Source organism: Lissotriton vulgaris, chromosome 7 (assembly GCF_964263255.1).
Source record: "Lissotriton vulgaris chromosome 7, aLisVul1.2, whole genome shotgun sequence".
NCBI classification, from domain to species: domain Eukaryota; kingdom Metazoa; phylum Chordata; class Amphibia; order Caudata; family Salamandridae; genus Lissotriton; species Lissotriton vulgaris.
Window position 1 is genome coordinate 682,728,274 of NC_141695.1, and position 19,828 is coordinate 682,748,101.

At 42.5% G+C, this 19,828-nt stretch overlaps 1 protein-coding gene across 2 annotated transcripts in view; it reads left to right on the top strand.

Moving 5' to 3' along the window:
* The window catches only part of ATAD5 (ATPase family AAA domain containing 5), a 413,976-nt gene that overhangs the window by 11,410 nt on the left and 382,738 nt on the right, over nucleotides 1-19,828 (top strand). For both annotated transcript variants that reach the window (XM_086930884.1, XM_086930885.1), the window contains exon 2: nucleotides 17,194-19,064. In XM_086930884.1, the coding sequence (XP_086787010.1) occupies nucleotides 17,194-19,064 (1,871 nt within the window). The remainder of the gene's footprint in view (nucleotides 1-17,193; nucleotides 19,065-19,828) is intronic.

The window sequence follows — 19,828 nt, forward strand, 5'->3', positions numbered from 1 at the left end:
AGCGCAGTGTGTGTGTGAGAGGCAGCGCAGTGTGTGTGTGAGAGGCAGCGCGCTGTGTGAGAGGCAGCGCGCTGTGTGAGAGGCAGCGCGCTGTGTGAGAGGCAGCGCGCTGTGTGAGGCAGCGCGCTGTGTGAGGCAGCGCGCTGTGTGAGGCAGCGCGCTGTGTGAGAGGCAGCGCGCTGTGTGAGAGGCAGCGCGCTGTGTGAGAGGCAGCGCGCTGTGTGAGAGGCAGCGCGCTGTGTGAGAGGCAGCGCGCTGTGTGAGAGGCAGCGCGCTGTGTGAGAGGCAGCGCGCTGTGTGAGAGGCAGCGCGCTGTGTGAGAGGCAGCGCGCTGTGTGAGAGGCAGCGCGCTGTGTGAGAGGCAGCGCAGTGTGTGTGAAGGAGGGCAGCGCAGTGTGTGTGAGGGAGGGCAGCGCAGTATGTGTGAGGCAGCGCAGTGTGTGTGAGGCAGCGCAGTGTGTGTGTGAGGCAGCGCAGTGTGTGTGTAAGGCAGCGCAGTGTGTGTGTAAGGCAGCGCAGTGTGTGTGTGAGGCAGCGCAGTGTGTGTGTGAGGCAGCGCAGTGTGTGTGTGAGGCAGCGCAGTGTGTGTGTGAGGCAGCGCAGTGTGTGTGTGAGGCAGCGCAGTGTGTGTGTGAGGCAGCGCAGTGTGTGTGTGAGGCAGTGTGTGTGTGAGGCAGCGTGTGTGTGAGGCAGCGTGTGTGTGAGGCAGCGCAGTGTGTGTGTGTGAGGCAGCGCAGTGTGTGTGTGTGAGGCAGCGCAGTGTGTGTGTGTGAGGCAGCGCAGTGTGTGTGTGTGAGGCAGCGCAGTGTGTGTGTGTGTGTGAGGCAGCGCAGTGTGTGTGTGTGAGGCAGCGCAGTGTGTGTGTGTGAGGCAGCGCAGTGTGTGTGTGTGAGGCAGCGCAGTGTGTGTGTGAGGCAGCGCAGTGTGTGTGTGAGGCAGCGCAGTGTGTGTGTGAGGCAGCGCAGTGTGTGTGTGAGGCAGCGCAGTGTGTGTGTGAGGCAGCGCAGTGTGTGTGAGGCAGCGCAGTGTGTGTGTGAGGCAGCGCAGTGTGTGTGTGAGGCAGCGCAGTGTGTGTGTGAGGCAGCGCAGTGTGTGTGTGAGGCAGCGCAGTGTGTGTGTGAGGCAGCGCAGTGTGTGTGTGAGGCAGCGCAGTGTGTGTGTGAGGCAGCGCAGTGTGTGTGTGAGGCAGCGCAGTGTGTGTGTGAGGCAGCGCAGTGTGTGTGTGAGGCAGCGCAGTGTGTGTGTGAGGCAGCGCAGTGTGTGTGTGAGTGAGGCAGCGCAGTGTGTGTGTGTGTGTGATTTAGCGCAGTGTGTGTGTGTGTGGCAGCGCAGTGTGTGTGTGTGTGTGAGGCAGCGCAGTGTGTGTGAGGCAGCGCAGTGTGTGTGAGGCAGCGCAGTGTCCAATGTGTGGAAGGCCCTGGTTACTTCAGCATGAATGACGCATTTGCACTTCATAGCAGCTAGATTTAGACCGGCACTGCAGGATTATAAACCCCTTGGAAGCCCTTGAATCGTCTGTACATCCAGTTCTAGGGTCACAAGACTCATTCTGTTGTTTTATTTATTTCCAATAAACGTGGCTGTGTTTAAATGTGACGGGGTTCTGCTTGGCCCAAAACATGGGCTTCAAACGTCTGGTCGCAGAGCGGTGCAGCCGCCTGCAGGCTGGAAGCACACGGCTTGACATGGAATGATTTACATTTAAACAAAAATAAAATCAATGGGTTTACATAGGTTACGACTGCCCTATATGAACACGGTGACAGAGACTGGAAAACAACTGCTTGATTGCTGGTAGGTAGAGAAATGCATTTATAGGAAAACGTGTTTATTTTCGATTTTTTGACAACATAATATATCAAAGTAATATAGATACACCTAAAAAACTGATTCTGCGCGAGCCACTGCCGCCGATTTTGCAGTTTCCTACCTAACCTTCGTAAATAGTGTATAGCCACCGGTTTTACCAATCAACGCAGTAGTGCTTATTTTATCAACTGAGGTAAGATGAAACTTTGAGCAGTGACTCGCATTGTAACATGCTACTTGCACACTGTAGATGGGGCTACCCGCTCAGATGTTTTACCTGCGTTGGAACCTGTGGCTGAAAGTCCCCCACACATGTGTTTTAAAGGGTTGGAGCCTGTAGGTGTGACCACAAAGATCTCCGCAGTGGGCGTATCACGCCTCTGGTCCACTACAGATGTGTTTTTTTTTCTAAGGAGACATTTCAGATAAAACGTGAAACCCTGTCGCCGTTACTTATAAGACAGCTCCAATGGTGAGGGTTCTGGAAGGGCATGGTCTTTTTTACGTAACCCCTTGGGCGTGCCCACCACCATGCAGCAGAAAGAAAAACAAGCATAATCATGGTGAGTGAGAGATAGGAACAGGGGGGGGGGGCAGGGGTGAGTGATCAAAACAAAGTGGAGGGTGTGAGGTGGGAACAGGGCGGAGGGGTGAGAAGAGGTTGGAGGTGATGAGAAACGGGAAAGGGTGAAAGTGAGAGATGGGTGGAGGGTGAGTGATGAGAAGAGGGTGCAAAGATGAGAGGAAGACAATAGTGAGGTGGATGTGACATATAGGAGCGGGGTGCGGAGGCTGGAGATGGGGTACAGTGCGCAGAGTTAAGAAAGTAACAATAGTGTGAGGTACCAGGAGAGGGAAAGGAACCGGACGGATGAGTGAGAGAAATAAAGAACAGTGGCCGAGGAGTTCGGATTGGGACAGTGCGGAGGTAGAGGTGGATGAGTTGAGAAAGAAACAAGCGGGTGGGGAAGAGATGTTTGGGGTAGTAATAGACACCGTAAGGGTAGATGGGTGAGGGATCGGTGGATAGGTGAGGGACTGACTGATAGACCGGCGAGAGTCCTGGTCGGGTGATTGACGGGTAGAATGGAGAGAGAGGAGGCGAGATGATTAGGAGAAGCAGTTAAGAAAAGTGAGAGAGGTGGGTGCAGAGGTGAGAGCGATAAGTGGATGGGGGACTGCAGGAGGGAGCGGAGGGCTGATGGGTGAGTGCACAAATTGAGGGATGAAAAGCGGAGGAGGGACTACTTGGGGGGAATGAGCGGTTGGAAAGTGTTAAGGGGTGGCGGGAGGAGTGGAACGGTCCAATGGTCGAAGGATGTGTGGTTGAGTAGAGGGAGCCCGGGTGGAGCCGTAGGGCATGGCTGACAGTGGTGAAAGGGGGAGACCTGCAAGAATGTTGTGATGGGCGGAGGGGGAGGCAGGGTAAAAGTGTGAGCGGCTTAGGCAGGACGAAAGGCTGAAGTGTGTGGGAAGAAGTTAAGAGAAACTAGGAAAGGCTATAAACCTCCGATGTTTGCGGAGGGCTGATGGGTGAGTGCACAAATTGAGGGATGAAAAGCGGAGGAGTGACTACTTGGGGAGGAATGAGCGGTTGGAAAGTGTTAAGGGGTGGGGGGAGGAGTGGAACTGTCCAATGGTCGAAGGATGTGTGGTTGAGTAGAGGGAGCCCGGGTGGAGCCGTAGGGCATGGCTGACAGTGGTGAAAGGGGGAGACCTGCAAGAATGTTGTGATGGGCGGAGGGGGAGGCAGGGTAAAAGTGTGAGCGGCTTAGGCAGGACGAAAGGCTGAAGTGTGTGGGAAGAAGTTAAGAGAAACTAGGAAAGGCTATAAACCTCCGATGTTTGGCATTCTGTAGCCCCACGGACAGAAATATGCAGAGAAGGATACGGTTGTGAAAGAACATGCTGACCAGTTAGAATAGAAAACAAGAAATAAAGATTATTTCAAAGTTACCTTGGCGGGGCTTGCTGGGCATGCTTGTGTGCTTCCCAGAGAGACAGGAGATTGGGAAACGCACGCGCGCGGCCGGCGCCGATCGCTTTCCAGAGCGTGCGCGTGACATCTCCTGTCTCCTGGGAAGCAGACCCGACAGCATTAGTATCGCGCCTGCGCGATGGCATATGGCTTCGCCATATGCATCGCAGGCGCGAGACCTAAAAAGGTGGAATGAGCACTTGATTCAATCAGGACATCCTTAATGCTCAATCTCCAGAGTTATTCTGTACATATGAAGAGACCATTGGTTCTAACTCGGGGCCACTCTATAATGCCATTGTTGTGCCGACAGAAAGACGACTAGAAGAGCTGAACGCTGATATTTGATTAAAACATGTGGTCCACACTTCGTTTGGTGAATAAGAAAAACGAGGAGACCTATCCGATTTAAATTCTGAACACAGGACTCTGCAACATAGAGTGGCCCCGAGTTAGAACCAGTGGTCTCTTCATATGTACAGAATAACTCTGGAGATGAAATCTGTACTCCTAATGGGTACAAATGATGATTCTTTTACCTATTAGGAGTACAGATTTCATCAGACTCAAATTGGAATTTATTGAATTCTGCCGGAAAATAAGATTGACGACATTTTTTACAGATCAGACACAACCATCTAATTCTGAAACCACAGGTCTCAAGAAAAAATCAAAATTTTGCCCTCCAACCAGTAAGCTACCGAAAGAGGTTATAACTTTTGAGAAAACGATGCTGTCTGCTATTTCAACTGAAAAAAAGAAAAAATCATGTTTCATCAAACAAAACCGTTCAAAAGGACAAAAAGATGCTCTTCAATCGCTTGCCAACAACAAAAATATAATAATCAAACAAGCGGACAAGGGCGGCTCCATTGTCATCTGGGGAGTCGATGCCTATATAACTGAGATCAATAAACAACTCTCTGATAACGGCTGTTACAGAAAATTAGATAAGGATCCTTCCCAGGAACTACAAAGAGAACTATTCGCGATTGTAGATCAAGCGTCTGAACAAGAATTTTTAGGTAAAAAAGAAACCGAGTATCTTAAAAATAAACACCCGTGTGTACCTCTATTCTACGCGTTACCCAAGGTACACAAAGATGAGAAGCAACCACCTGGGAGACCTATTGTCTCTGGATGCGATTCACTCTTTGAGCCTGTTTTCAAATTCATTGATTTTTTTTTTTCCTAAAACCATTTATGACTGAAGTCAAATCTTTCCTACAAGATACCACCGACTTCATCAACAAGCTGTGTGATTTACCTTTTGAAGAAAATAAGGACTACCTAGTAAGTATGGATATTACATCTCTATACACCCAGATCCCCCAGGAGGAAGGACTGGAAGTACTTAGGTTTTTCCTAAACAAGAGAGAAAGACCAATGAAGGTGCCAACAGAATTTATCCTTGATTTGGCCAAACTTGCCCTTAAAAAGAATTTCTTTGAATTCCAGGAAGACTTTTACTTTCAGACTCGCGGAGTGGCGATGGGCTGCCCCTTCGCCCCTGAACTGGCCTGTTTATGAGTAAATTTGAGGACAAATTCATCTATGAAAACAACCCTTTTTCACAATGGATCGGAGGGTGGCTCCGATACATAGATGACGTCTTTTTTACTTGGTCAGGAACGGAGGAACAACGTTCGGCGTTTCATCAATGGCTTAATAACAGGACGTAAAACATAAAATTTTGTGTACAACACTCCAAATACCGATTGCCTTTTTTGGACGTGGAAATATATTGCACAGATGGAGTTCTGGTCACAACTCTATACAAAAAAGAAACAGACCGTAACAAACTTTACACTTCTCAAGTTACCACCCGAGAAGTCTTAAAGAAAACCTTCCACTGGGACAATTTTTGCCTATACACAGAAACTGCACGTTCAAAGATGAATATATGTTTCACGCCAATGCCCTGAGAGAAAGGTTATTATCCCGAGGATATCCAGCCAAATTATTGAAACGCGCTTTAAAAAGAGCGTGGTGGACACCCAGAGAGACCCTTTTGATAAAAAAAGCCAAAAATGACCAAAACAGAATAGTATGTGTATCTACATTTTGCCCAACATCTAACTGGTTAAAAAGAGAAATTTGTAAAAACTGGCGCTTGGTCAAGGACTTGGATGGACGTCTGGCAGAAACACCGCTTTTTGCCTTCAAAAAGGACAAATGTGTGGCAAATCATATAGTCAGAGCAGCAATGCCGAAACAGAAACCCCAATCTCTTAGAGAATATATGAATCTTCCACCTATTACAGGGCACCATCAATGCTGGACATGTGTATCTTGTTCGCTGACGTTTGAAGGAGATCTGTTCCAACATAATGACATCAGTTGGAGACATTCCAGATTTACGAATTGCAAAACAAAGTTTGTGATTTATGGCATCCTTTGTCCATGCAATAGGCTCTACATAGGAAAAACGAGCCAAGAGTCAGACAACGAATAAACCAACATAGATCGCGAATCAAAAAAAACATCCTCACTGCACCTTTGGTGCAACATTGGATAGACCATTCACACACAGAAAATGATCTGAAATGGACAGTCATTTCCAAGGTGGAACCCGACCCACGAGGAGGTGACCTGGAGGCAAAACTATCTTCTCGGGAAGCGACCCTGATTTTGAAACACAACTCAGCAGTCACAGGACTGAACGAGATGTCTGAATTATATCATCTTTAGAGTCTGTTACCTTATGCCATTTTAATATGTCTTCTACGACATATCCCCGACTGTTTCTGAAGCAACCATGTATTCTGAAATCACTTCATTCCATTTGTTCCGCACCATTCAAAAAATCAGGACATGCTACGATTTATAAACACATCCTGTATTTTCTATAAAAAACAAGGTTTAGTGCAAACATGAGTGTTGCGTGTGCGCATTTACCATTCGAGTACGAGAATCCTCAAGGAACTACAACTCCCGACATTCCGTAGGCAGAAATACGTCGTATAACAAGTGCCGACTGTAAGTGCAAAGAGACAGTAGTTTCTAACAAATATCTACTGGATAGAGTATCAGGTCGACATGTTTCTGCAGATTTATTGATCCGACTGGTATCTACTGCTTCCTCAGGACCATTAATAACTTTGCTACTGCTACAATGAACAAACAGAGAAAAAGATAACACAATACATATTAGACATGGTTACCTATCAAAGAAGAGCTAAATTTATCATAGCCCTTTGGGGTGTTAGCACCAGATCACCCTGTCCGTAATGTGGGACAATCCTCCAACTCACCTTGGGTATGAGAGGCATGCTCCTCACCTCACCTGGCTACAGCTCAGAATCAGGGGGCACCGCTCTATTAGTAGAGAGAGGGGATGAATACAGGTAAGTGAAACCTCACGACCACTGGACCAAGAGATATTTTACCAAATAAATACTCCTATCTTCAAATAGTCTTCAAAAGTTGTTAAAAGATAATTATTATGAAGTTCATAATTATCAGTTCGTAATATCAATTTGAAGTCACTTAGTGTAAGTTCTATTATTCTGAACAGGTGATTGTTTTATCTAAAATTAATATATACGTCTGACTAGTATATGCCAAATATGTGCTGATTCCAATTCTTGTCTTATCTGACTAGGGTTCTGTTAATAAAGATTTGGAAATCTCTGCATTATAGCCTAGTCACTTTTTTTGATGGTCGTTAATTATCAAGGCAACAGTTCAGTGCAGGACCCAGGGAACAAGATAGTTCGAGCCTGATCATTGCTCACATGGTACATGCTTATGCGCCAGTTAAACCAGCGCAGTTTAGGACCACAAGTCCATGGCACATAAACGAGCAAGAAGAAAGCCCAAGCTTAGTCTCTAGGCGTACGCTTGGGCGAAAAACAGGCGTTCGCAAAAGAGTATTTGATTTTTATCTTCATGAGTATGCTGTAATGCCGAATTTCTCCCTTAGGTACGGTAGGTAGCGTGAAAAAGATTTTAGCCTGGTAATGCTCCTTTAATTATTAATTATGCGCCAGATTAGTTAAGTATGCCTAGTGTCAAAGCACATGCTAAGAAGCACATAAGAGAAACGTTCGCACGCTGGAACGCGCGAAAAAAGATTTAAGCCTGGTAACGCTTACAGATTTTGAGGCTGCCGTTTGGCTTAGCTTCGGCAGTCTCAGTTTTTTAAAAAGTCATGGATGTTCTTTTTGCAGATATTAAAAACGTTCAAGCATATCAAGATGACATTCTGGTTTTCACAGAAACAAAGGAAGAACATTTACAAATTTTACATAAAGTTTTTTCTATTTTAAACTTAAGAGGTGTCACAGTTCAACCTGAGAAATGTAAGTTTCTGGTTGAGCAAATTGATTATCTAGGCCATACCATCACTCCAGCAGGTATTAAACCTAAATTCTGCAATGTTGAGGCTATTGTTAAAGCTCCGCCTCCCTTCTGATAAGGATACCCGTAGATCTTTCCTAGGTCTTTGCGAGTACTATGCTCGTTTTGTTCCTGAATATTCTACTTGTGTCCAGCTTTAAAGAACTCTGCTCAAGAAAGGTACTAGTTTTGTTTGGTCAAATGATGTTAATTCTGCTTTTCAAGATATTAAGAAATTACTGGTCAATGCTCCTGCGCTTAGTCCATTCGTTCATGGGCATCATTGCACAGTTACTGTTGATGCCAGTCTGAATGGTCTTGGTGCAATTTTTGGACAACAAAATTTAGGAAGGGATCACACAATGTCTTTGCTTCAAGATATTTATCCAGTGCGGAGTCACAATATTCGACGATTGAAAGAGAGGCTTTGGCCTGTGTCTAGGCTGTGTCCAAATTCAAAAGATATCTTTGGGGTAATTGCTTTAAATTGTACACGGATCATAAACCTCTTGTTTATCTCTTACAAGGAGATGGTTTGGGCAAAACTTCTGCTCGACTTGTACGCGTTTTATCTTAACTACAGGAATACAATTTTACCATTACATATATCCAAGGTGGTAAGAATTTCAGGGCGGATTGTCTCTCTCGACTTCCATTGCCTTCAACTGATGATGTTGTTGATGAATTTGACTGTGTTGTAGCTTCCATGGGTGCTTCTTCTTCATCCGATGGTGTCATATCTGAAAAAGATTGTCTTGAAGCTACTGCTGCAGATCATGATTTAATGAAAGTTTCTGATTTTATTGTCGAGGGATGGCCTCCAATTCGAAATGTTCCACATAATGTAAGATCTTTTGCACAAATCTCTTCAGAATTATCACTAGAAAATGGCATTTGCACTAGGAATGGCTATATTATTCCTCTAATTTCTCTTAGGAGTAAACACATCTTGATTGCACACAGGACATTTAGGAGTCACTGCTACTTGTAAGATATTCAGGGAAAATGACTGGTGGCCTTCTCTAAACGCTCAAGTTTATTCTTTTGTTGATTTGTGTCCTCAATGCGTTGTCTCTGACAAACATTGGAAAACGACACAAAATCCCCTGTCCTGTTTCTTTGCCTGAAGGTCCTTGGATGAAAGTTGCCTTGGATTTTGCTGGACCTTTTTATCTGTTACCTACCTCGTCAAGATTTTTATTGGTCCTGATTGATTATTTCTCCAAATGGATTTATTTTTCGTTTGTTGATTCAGCCTCGACGAATTCTGTTTTACAATTTCTCAAAAATGTTTTTTTCCGCTGAAGGTCCTCCAAGAGAACTTGTTACGGACAATGGTATTCATTTTGTATCAAATGCAATGCAAAATTTCTTGAAATCCATGGACATTAAACATGTTCAAGTTGCTTTGTACAGTCCTGCTGCTACTGGACTTGTTGAGAGAGCGAATCGTTTTCTCAAAGAGGGGGTTCAAACTGCTCTATCCTCTGGGTTAGATGTGAATGAATGAATGAAAAGGATTTGTAAAGCACAACTAAACCCAAAGGCATCAAGGCGCAGTTGATGGTATAGCTGTGTAAGCGGGGAGGGGGGGTATGGCGGGGGAAGCAGGGCGGCTACAAATAGGCTTTTGAGAAGAGCCAGGTCTTAAGAGCTTTGCGGAAGAGCGCTTTTCCTTAAAAATATAGTCAATACATATCACAATTCTCCTCATTCAACAACTAATTTAACCCCTTTTGGGTTGTTCAGAGGTAGAAAATGTCGCACTTTGCTTCTTCCTTCTTGGTTGGAACGACATTCTCCTAGTTGTTCAAGTTGTATAACTAGTAATGACAAGGCTGTTTTACGTCAATCTGTTGCTTTAGCACAAAACAAACAAAAATACAATTTTGACATTCGCAAACATGCCAACTTAACAGAATTTTTAATTCTGGTTCGTATGTCCTCATCAAGAAAGCTTTTCATGTCAAGAAGGGGGAATCTTCTTTTTCTTCTCCTTATAAAATGTCTAAGGTGGGTCTCAGCTCTTGTTTACTTCATGATGGGAGATGGTGGAACAAGAATAGACTTGTTCCTATTTCTGATGAGCAAGCTGCGATTTATAACAAAACTGCTTTTGGATGATTATATTTTGTTTGAAGGTGCTGGTTCTTCCTCAAATGTTACATGCTCTAATATGTTATGTTATGTTATGTTATATTGATTTATTATGCGCACAGATACCCCAGCCAAGGGGCGTCCTTGGCTGGGGTATCTGCCAATACGTCTCAACTCCCACCTGAACTTAACAAAACTCAATGTGACCTATTAGCTGCCTTCTTCATCAATAAAGTCGACAAAATTCACCAAGACATTAATCAAGCTTCTAATAAATATAATTTAACCACTGAATCTACCCCAAACTGTGCATCACCTATCTCGGGTAATGCCCCAGGTATTCCGGATTGCTCTACTCCGGTTAATGCATCTTCTGTCACACTTGATAGTTGGCCCTTGCTGAATCCTGATATGGTTCAAAGGCTGCTAAAAACTATTAAATCTGGCTCACCTAAAGACCCATTGCCATGCTCAGTCTTAAAGCAACTTAACAGCAACGTCTTGGCTACCATCACTGATCTTCTCAATGCTTCGTTACTGGAACAATTTGTACCCAGTGAATGGAAGCATGCAATGATTCATCCGCTCCTGAAGAAAGCCGGCGCAGACCCCAATTCGCCAGCTAACTTCCGCCCAATATCCTTGCTGCCCACCTTTGCAAAAAATATTGGAGAAACATGTACATCATTGCCTCACTGATTTCATTACCACTCATGACCTATTACCATCCCACCAGTCGGGATTTCGTGCAGGCTTTTCCACAGAAACTACCTTGCTGGGGGTAACCGAAAATATCCGCCGCATGGTGGACAAGGGCGAAACAGTGGCACTTGTGCTGCTCGACCTCAGCGCGGCATTCGACACCTTGTCGCATGCGGTCCTCGCCCAAACACTCCACTCCCTGGGCATCCGTGGGGCAGCTCTCAACTGGATTAGATCATTATTGGAAAACCGCACGTTCCAGGTCTTCTCACAAACTGCCTGCTCCGATACCATGACATTCAAACACGGAGTTCCACAGGGCTCTATTCTTAGCCCGTTGCTTTTCAACGTGTATATGAGCCCCCTGGCCAAAATAGTGGAGGAATCGGGGCTTTTAATGTTTTCCTACGCTGATGATTCCCAGCTGCTTTTTTCTTTATCAGCTGCAGATTCTGATAATTCCTCCTCCCTACAACTCGGACTCAGTAAAATCGCCGATTGGATGCAAAAAAACTTCCTAAAACTCAACGGCGAAAAAAACGAGTTAATCGTGTTGGGCAAAAATAAAGAACTTTGGGGACCCAAACATTGGCCAACTGAAATGGGCACCCCCCCCCCTACCCCGGTCATTCATGCTCGCAACCTGGGCGTCATTATTGACGACTCACTCAGTTTACACCAGCAAGCGGTAAAGACTTCAGCCACCTGCTTTGCCATATTAAAATGGCTAAAAAAGATCTGTTGGATGCTGCCTGAAAACAGTTGTCAATGCCCTAATAACATCTAGGCTAGATTATGGCAACGTTTTGTACCTGGGGGCGAACAAAGCTACTGTCCGCAGGTTACAATCAGTACAAAATGCAGCAGCCAGACTACTCTGTAAAATTCCCATCTCTACTCCAACCACTAAATACATCAGGAAGTTACACTGGCTAAAAATTGACAATAGAGTTAAATTCAAATCTCTATGTTTTATGCACAGGATTTCCACCAACACCGCTCCTAAATATCTGCAAAACCTGGTGCGCCCCTACCGTCCTTTCAGATCTCTTCGGTCTTCCACAGCAAATTATTTTGAAATTACAAGGATCAAGCTGTCACGCATGGGTGGCAAGTCCTTTTCATTCCTAGGACCTTCTCTCTGGAATTCAATGCCACATACACTGCGGTCTGAGTCGAATTACATCAAATTCAGAAAAGCCTTAAAAACATGGCTCTTTAACATCTAGTTTTCTGTAACCGCATTGCTATTGGGATCTGCCGCGCCGGGAAACCCTTTGTTGGGTAGCTGTGCGCATTACAAATGTAAACAAATAAATAAATAATCATCTAATTTGCATTGTAATGTTGACACCTCCACATCTTATACTTCAGGAGGAAATGTGGTCGCCATTCCAACTTCTGAAAATGTTGTTGATGCTTCCCATGTGGTTTCTGTTTCAACTTCCTTTTTACCCTCAAAAAGGATTTGTAAATATCCTGTTCGATTTAAAGATTTTGTTTTATCTTAATGTTTATTTCCTTTAATGTTGTATTCTATTACATTGTTTAATTCAGTGTATCATATATTGTATCATTTCACATTCCCAAAAAAGGGAAGATGTGTAATATTCTCGTTTACGGTCTCTTATTTCTTCTATTTCTATCTTACTCTTTCTATTCCTTCTATTCTAGAACTCTTATGCTTTCATTCTAATCTGCTCTTCTACTGAGATGGACTGCTCTGCTGTGGGTCCGTTATATATGCTTACAAGACTACAATAAAAGTCTCTTCTTTAAACCTACGGACTTTCTGCCTCCAGCCTCTCATTCCTCGGTACACATTAGCAAAGTAACATTTGGAGTAGCAGTCACAATTATTGACATGAGAAGGAGTCCTACATCATTTTAAAGTTGTGTATTGTTCTATTGCAGCACGTTTTAGGCCCAATTAGTGAGAGAATGAGGAAGAGTAACTTGAGTAGCAAACCTGAGAAGAAACCACACAACCTCAGAAGTGCCAGATTTTACCTCCTCATCTTAGATTTACACCATAGGTATATCTCATGCCCCTAATTTTAGGCAAGTTGTAGTTGGACATTCAATAATTTGGTTATAGCTAAAATATAGCCAGAATGGCACTCTGCACATGTGAGAGTGAGGCACGAAGCTCTTGGTTGGTTTGTATTTACTTTACCCCTACCTTATCTCTCAATTTAAGTCCTCTTTTTCTTCACCACCGCTCCCTCCCAGCCCTGTACTTCAACAATACTGTACCTTGCCTCTCGCTATACCTCCTTTCATTGTCTGACTCGCATCTCTTACTACCTCATTTGTGTACCCCATATATCTCTCACAACCCAGCCTCTCAATTTGTATCACTATTTCTTCACTATCTCACTACTTAACCCCTCAGTGTTTCTTCCTTTGGTCATACTACCTCATCACTTCTTTACTGCCTAATTTTCCTCAATCTCTTTTCTCTATTATCCACGTTCTCTCATTTCTCTCTACATCTTCGTCTGTTTCGGCTCACCTTCAGTTCACCTCTCTTTCCACATCTCTACTTCACCTCTGTCTCTACACCCGCTAATACTTTATAAAGCACACTGCTTTCTCTAAGTTTCCTTTCCTCATCTGTCTTTCTATCCTTAACTCCGCTCCTTTTCTGTTTCTTTCAGTGCTGTATTCAACTGAACTCTTTGTATGCCACCTCCTAATTTTGTACATCTCCCTTCTTTGCTTCTCTCTGTATGTCTTACCTCACCTCTCTGCCTTCCTTCATATGTTTCTAACTTTCCTTTATTTCCGACTTAATTTTTCTCTTCTTCACCCTTGGTGTATCCCACTCATTTCTCTCTATAAAGTTACCTCTTCCTTATCTCTGCCTAGCTCTTTTTCTTTCTGCCTTGTATCTTTCTGCAACCTCGCTTTCCTCTATGTACCATACTTTACTACTAGCCTTACCCATCTGTCGCTCTCTCCCTCTACCTCTACCTGTACCTCATCTCTCTTGCTACAGCTTTCTCTTTACGCTTCTGTTCTTCTCCTGTTTCTCTATCTCCATTCCACTTAGCAGAGTTGTGGTCACTGTCTCAACAGGACTGCACGCATGCAGGAGATGAAGGAAAGGGCAAGGGAGGAGAATAAAGGAGAAAATGATCGCATTTCACCAATGGAATCATGAAAAATCCCCTGAGCAGTGTTTGATTTACACAATTGCAATGAGAATGCTAGTGGTGAAGTGTGGTTTATTTGTAAAAATGACTATCCAACAATTGGATACAATGTTAACTACCTTATGCATGTATCTTATTTTAATATTATGCACCAAACCTCAATAAAGTCTCCTTTATCCTGACTTTCCTGCAATAGAAGGTACCGACTGGCTCAGTACTTGATTTCAAGTCAATGTAGAATACTGTGGTTGCAAGGCAATAAACAAAAATATAGACCCAAACTAAAAAAAGAAATGGCTTTATCAATATTTGCCAGATCAAGTTTTCTTTTGGTACTATTTAGTTGATTGATGGAGTGGTGTGGCTCACTGGTTAGAGGCGGCAGACCCGGAAGCAGAGGACGGCCCGGGACCAGGGTTCAATTCCCGACGCGGCAGGGTCGTGGACCAGGGTCAGCGGACTCGATAATTCTCGCCTCGGTGCCTACTCTAACCAGGGATCACACTCGGCAACTCTGGGCATTAGCTTGCCTCATCTCCACAACGGCCCCCCACATACGCCGGGGATGCCTGGTTTCACCTTGGAGATACCCAGCAGGGACCATCTCACAAGGAAATCTAGGACGGGTTCCCCAGCGGTCTACAGCGCGGAGATACCCCATGTGGGGTGATTCAGGCGCTTTACAAGACATCATTACATTACATTACATTGATGCTGGGCAGCTTGAGCTTCAAACTGTTTTTGCATGCCCTAGTTCATGAAAGTTTTGCTTATAAATTAATATTGTTTGGCATCACTAGGGATGAAATGAGCTGAAAATCTGTAATAAATACAAAGTTGTTCTGAAAAGGGATTCTCAAAATATCTTAGCACCCCAAAAGACCCTAAGATGGCACTGAAACTGAATATTAGGTCATGTGTAAAGAAATCTGACCCCATGATGAATAACTTTTTAGCAATTGGTTATCCCCGCACTGATGCGTTCCAATGAAACCAGACTGCAGACACTGGAAAGTTTGGGCCAAGGGTATATGGTAAGGAGAAACAGACTTTAATCACTATCTAGAATCTGCTTAAGGAGAGAGGATGGATGGTCACTTACAACACATTCCTTTTAAGTGGTCCATAGCGAAGTATTACAATCCAGTAGCATTGTTTAAGTTAGTGAGTTGGCAGTTTGTGCACAGTACTAAACTTAGGATAACTTTTACAGCCCAGGAATGATACCCTACAAAAAAAGGCAGGTAGACTAAACCAGCAGTCTGCTTGCAGTTTCTTTTCAAATTCCTAAAATGCACTACACCTATTTCATTGCATTCGAGCAAATTGAACCCATAGTAAACCAATTCAGGTACAGCTGGACTGGAGGGAATTACCATTTTTTGACGGAAAAAATCGAAATATCTGACAAGTGTCATGTTCAATGTGTTGTACTAGTCAGTGACAGTAAGGAAGATCTGGCTTGCACCAAAAGCATAATTTGATCATACAGAATTAGAGACTATATAGCGTTTATTTGCACTTTGTATATAGGCCTAAATTTGATATGTTTTCAAACTAACAGTGCACCGTAACAACAATTTTGTGACCTGTGCTAATAATATTATGTAACTGAATGTGCTCAGGAAAACACGTACACGTTTGAATTGCTAAATCAGACTTTCACAGCAACGTTTCCTTGATTTGTATTCTCGTGTTTTTTTTTGTTTTTTTACTATTTGAGATAATACTACATAATATTGAGGAAAATTGTTGAAAATGACACTATTTGTCAGTCTGTTAGCCAAAAACTTTTGATTTTAATAAAATTATAACATACTTGCATCGAGGACTTTTAGCCAGCCCTCTTCATCCATTTATTCTCTTGTTGCAGCATTAAAATATTTCTTCCATCCACTACAGCACAAAGCATGGAGCAGTAGTTCTTCCCACTGTAGCGTATGCTAACTTCACTTTGAGTGGGGGTCATTGTGCTCTTTCAAAAGGGTCATATCCACACTGTGTAGTTCCGTTCAGTGTTAGAACTACTACTACAATGTGGGATTAAGTTTTAGATATATGCTTTTAGCCAACTTTTTGTTTATGTTGGTGAGGTCTTGCACAATAAAGTTTTCAAAAATCTTCGCCAAATGAAACCAGCATTGGCAAAGCCAAAAGACTGGCTGCCAAATCTAGACTTATTGGATTTGCCAATGCTTGTTCATTACATCTTCAGACTGCAGTTACATATTGATGCACGGTTTGCACCAGTACATAGGCCTCAGGCTAACGCAGTTTTCTTTTTTTTGTTGCAGTACAGGTAGTGTAAATGTCCTGCTAGTGTAGGGTTACTGTAATGATTACTTAAAAACAAAATCTTAAGCGTCCTGCAACTCATGGGAGTCAATTAATAGTTCATTCAGGTTTTGCTAAAACAAGACAAGATTTTTCTGTGTAACTGATATTGAGTGGTCCGAAATGTTCTCTGTTCGATTAAAATGATCCTTTTTACCTTCCTTAAGTAATGTACTCAATTCTTTGTAATAGTATTCTGAATGAAGTAGAAAATCAGAATCGTTCTAAATTCTCAGTCTTTATGCATATCTGCTTTTAAATGTTGTGTAATTAACAGATTTACTTCGTGAGGTAGTAGCAAAAATGTGAATGAAAAATATTAGAAGTGCTACTGCGTAGGTGAATTGATTTGAATCTTTTTATTTTTAACAAGTACTTGGAGATTTTTTTCTAGTTTATTCTAATGTTGCATTCTTCTTTTGTCGAACTTTTTTGTGTAATCACAAACATGCTGTTTATATTTTAAATGCTTACTTAATCTGTACGCCTAAATCCTTTGTAATTTGGTTTAGCAATGTGATAGGATTTTTCTCTGGGCCCTGTGTTTTTGTTAGATCACCGGTTGTTTTCAGACTCTGCAGAGACCACTTCACATCTTAAAAATAGCGTTTTATCCTCGCCATTGCTCTTATGGATCTGTTGCGTAGTAGGTTCGTAAGAAGCATCTATGTATCACCACCTTTGACTGTAAATGTTGTTTCAAAACAATTTATTTGCAAACTAGGCAGTGTTTTTATAAATGATTCGCTTCATGTTTTCAATTTTTCCCCCCAGCCATGCAAAAAGCCGCGCAGAGATGATGATCTTCCAGTCAAAACAATAACAAACTATTTTTCACCTTTGCTGAAAAGTGTTGATAGAGTGTTCTCGCCTCCAAAATTCAGTACCAACAAAGATAATTTCAAAAGCACTCCACCTAAAAAGGACACTAATCTACCTCAAAACAGTGGAAAAACCTCTGAAAATGTTAAGACTTTTAATAATCTTGAATATCGTCTATCACCTGTAACAACTTCGCAGGTGCAATTAAAGCGAAAAAGACGAGGAAAGAAGATGAATGTGGAGTCCATGTTAAGTGATTTAAAGAAGTCTGAGCACCAGTCTGCTGTGGAAATCCTTACGGACGTCAGCCGTCAAAGCCAGGACCCTGAAGTGACCTGTATGAGTGTTGGATTTATGGGTAGTGACACTGCTGCCTTGCTTGCTCAAATTTGTAATGAAAGTGTACTGCCAGAAGTTGGGGAACAGCTCGAGCTGAGGAGCGACGTATCAGACACCGCATGCAAAACCAAAGCAATACAAAGCTCTCTAAAATGTGAGAGGAAGTCGAGGAAAAGAAAGTTTGACAGTGAGACCGCTCCAGGTGAGGACAAGCAGACTAAAGTAGATAAAAACAAACCTGATAGTTTAGAACTGTTTTCATCTTCACTCATTCAAAACAAAAGCACTTTAACAGATTCAAGCTTGGAAGTTAACATTGATGAAACCTCCAGGTTAAACAATGATAGTGTTGTAACAGTTTCATTTGAAGATTTTATAAAAGGCCAAGAAAGTGAAGCAGAGCATGGTTTTGTAGCTCAGGATTCGGTGCTTAAGAAGCCTGCTGAGTGTAATGACGCAGATAAAAGCGGCAGCGGAATGGAGAGAAGTGAGAAAAACCCACTGTGTACCAAAACAATGACTGTTCTTGTGCAAGTTCATTCCTCTCCTCCAAAATCTACCAGTGAATTGAAACACAAAAAGCCTGGAAAAAAGATAGCTTCAATTTTTTTGCCGAAAAATATACAATTGAAAACAGAATGTGAGTCTCTTACCAGTGATGAACAGGCTCAACAAATGCTACTGAAAAGAAAATCAAATGTTGTTATTGAAGAGGAAGATTTGGAACTGGCAGTGCTGGAAGTTGGTGGTTCAGAGTTAGTAAAATCAAAGAGCACTGTAGAAGAAAGAAAACAGTTTATGAAAGCTTTTAGGCAACCCTCTTTGGATGTTGGAAAAACTGCCCAAAAGAAAGCTGCTGGAAAGCCTGTTGAAATTAACAACAAATCTTTGAACGAGAAAACAAGTACTGAAGAAAGAAGCATCACAGATTCAAATAAAAGCAAGAAAAAACCTAAAAAAATTGCCAAAGTTGTTTCTGATGACGCTGTTCAGCTGCCTCCTGAAACATTTGATAAAAAAAATGTTAAAAGTAAAGCATTGAAGAAAGAAAGAAAAAAAGTTGAACTATCCAGTGAAGCAGAAGTTGAAAGACCGCCACAGGATACTTCTAAAAACCAGCAAAGTGAAATTGTGGATACAAGCTCAGTCTTTGTAGGTGAAAGTTTAAACAAAAACAAATCTCCAGTTTTAGAGAAATGTGGAGTTGTTTTGAGGAGAAGTTCACGGCAACATACCCCAGACACATCTCAAAGTAAGACTCCAACTAAGATACAAATAGATGATGTGTCTAACACTCCACAAACAGATGGGCCATTACAAGTCTCCACACCTAAAGTGAGCAGTATTCAACATTCTGCATTTAAAAATATGTTTGATGGTCCTTCACAAGCTTCTACACCAAAGCTTAACAGACGATCTTTGAGGAAAAGTAAAGTGTACAAGTCTGAGATGATCATATCCTCTGAAATCCAAAGTCCAATAAGGTAAATGATTTCATTAATAATGTGAGTGCAGTTGTTTTCTCTAGTAAGTCGCCAGAGCTGACGAATGTTAGGAATCAATCCAAGTTCAAAGTAAAGGTTGTTTTTACAACCTTTCTATTTTATTGCATTTTATTTGGTTACTAGAATGAAAAATATTGCGCATTATGGTTTTAAGCCTGTTGTCTGACTTCAGGATTGTTTGATAAATTATTGATCTTTTTGGGTGCGTTTTTTAGTTCAACTGTGTGAACAATGATCATTTTTCTTGTCCTACATGTTCTTTCTTCACCATAGTGGTCTTCTCCTCTCACTTGGCCCATTTTGTCATACAAAATACATCACACCTACTTACGTCCCATTGGTGTGCCACTTTTTTTTAAACAATTTTTTTTGTATAATTGTACTCCTTTATTCGAACCTTATAGTTTTCCCTGGATGTAATGTCTTACCAGAAACACTTCAATATTGTCTAAACTGTTAACTGTTCTAAACAAAATAGAGTGCCTGTTATCCATATTCTAGCTAAATACATTTGTCTTTCTCGTGATACTTATTACTCTTCTATGATGCATTTCTTAAAAAGCTTTGACCAACTGGACTAACAACTTTAAGTACTCTGGTACCATCTAGAAATGTTCAAATGTTTCTCATGGCAAAACTTGCAAAATTTTTACTTTGGCAGCCATGTCTGGAAAATGTTACTATTGATGGTTTTTAGTTTAGTGTTGATTGAAAGGGACCTTGAGGTTCTTTAACAATGTTTA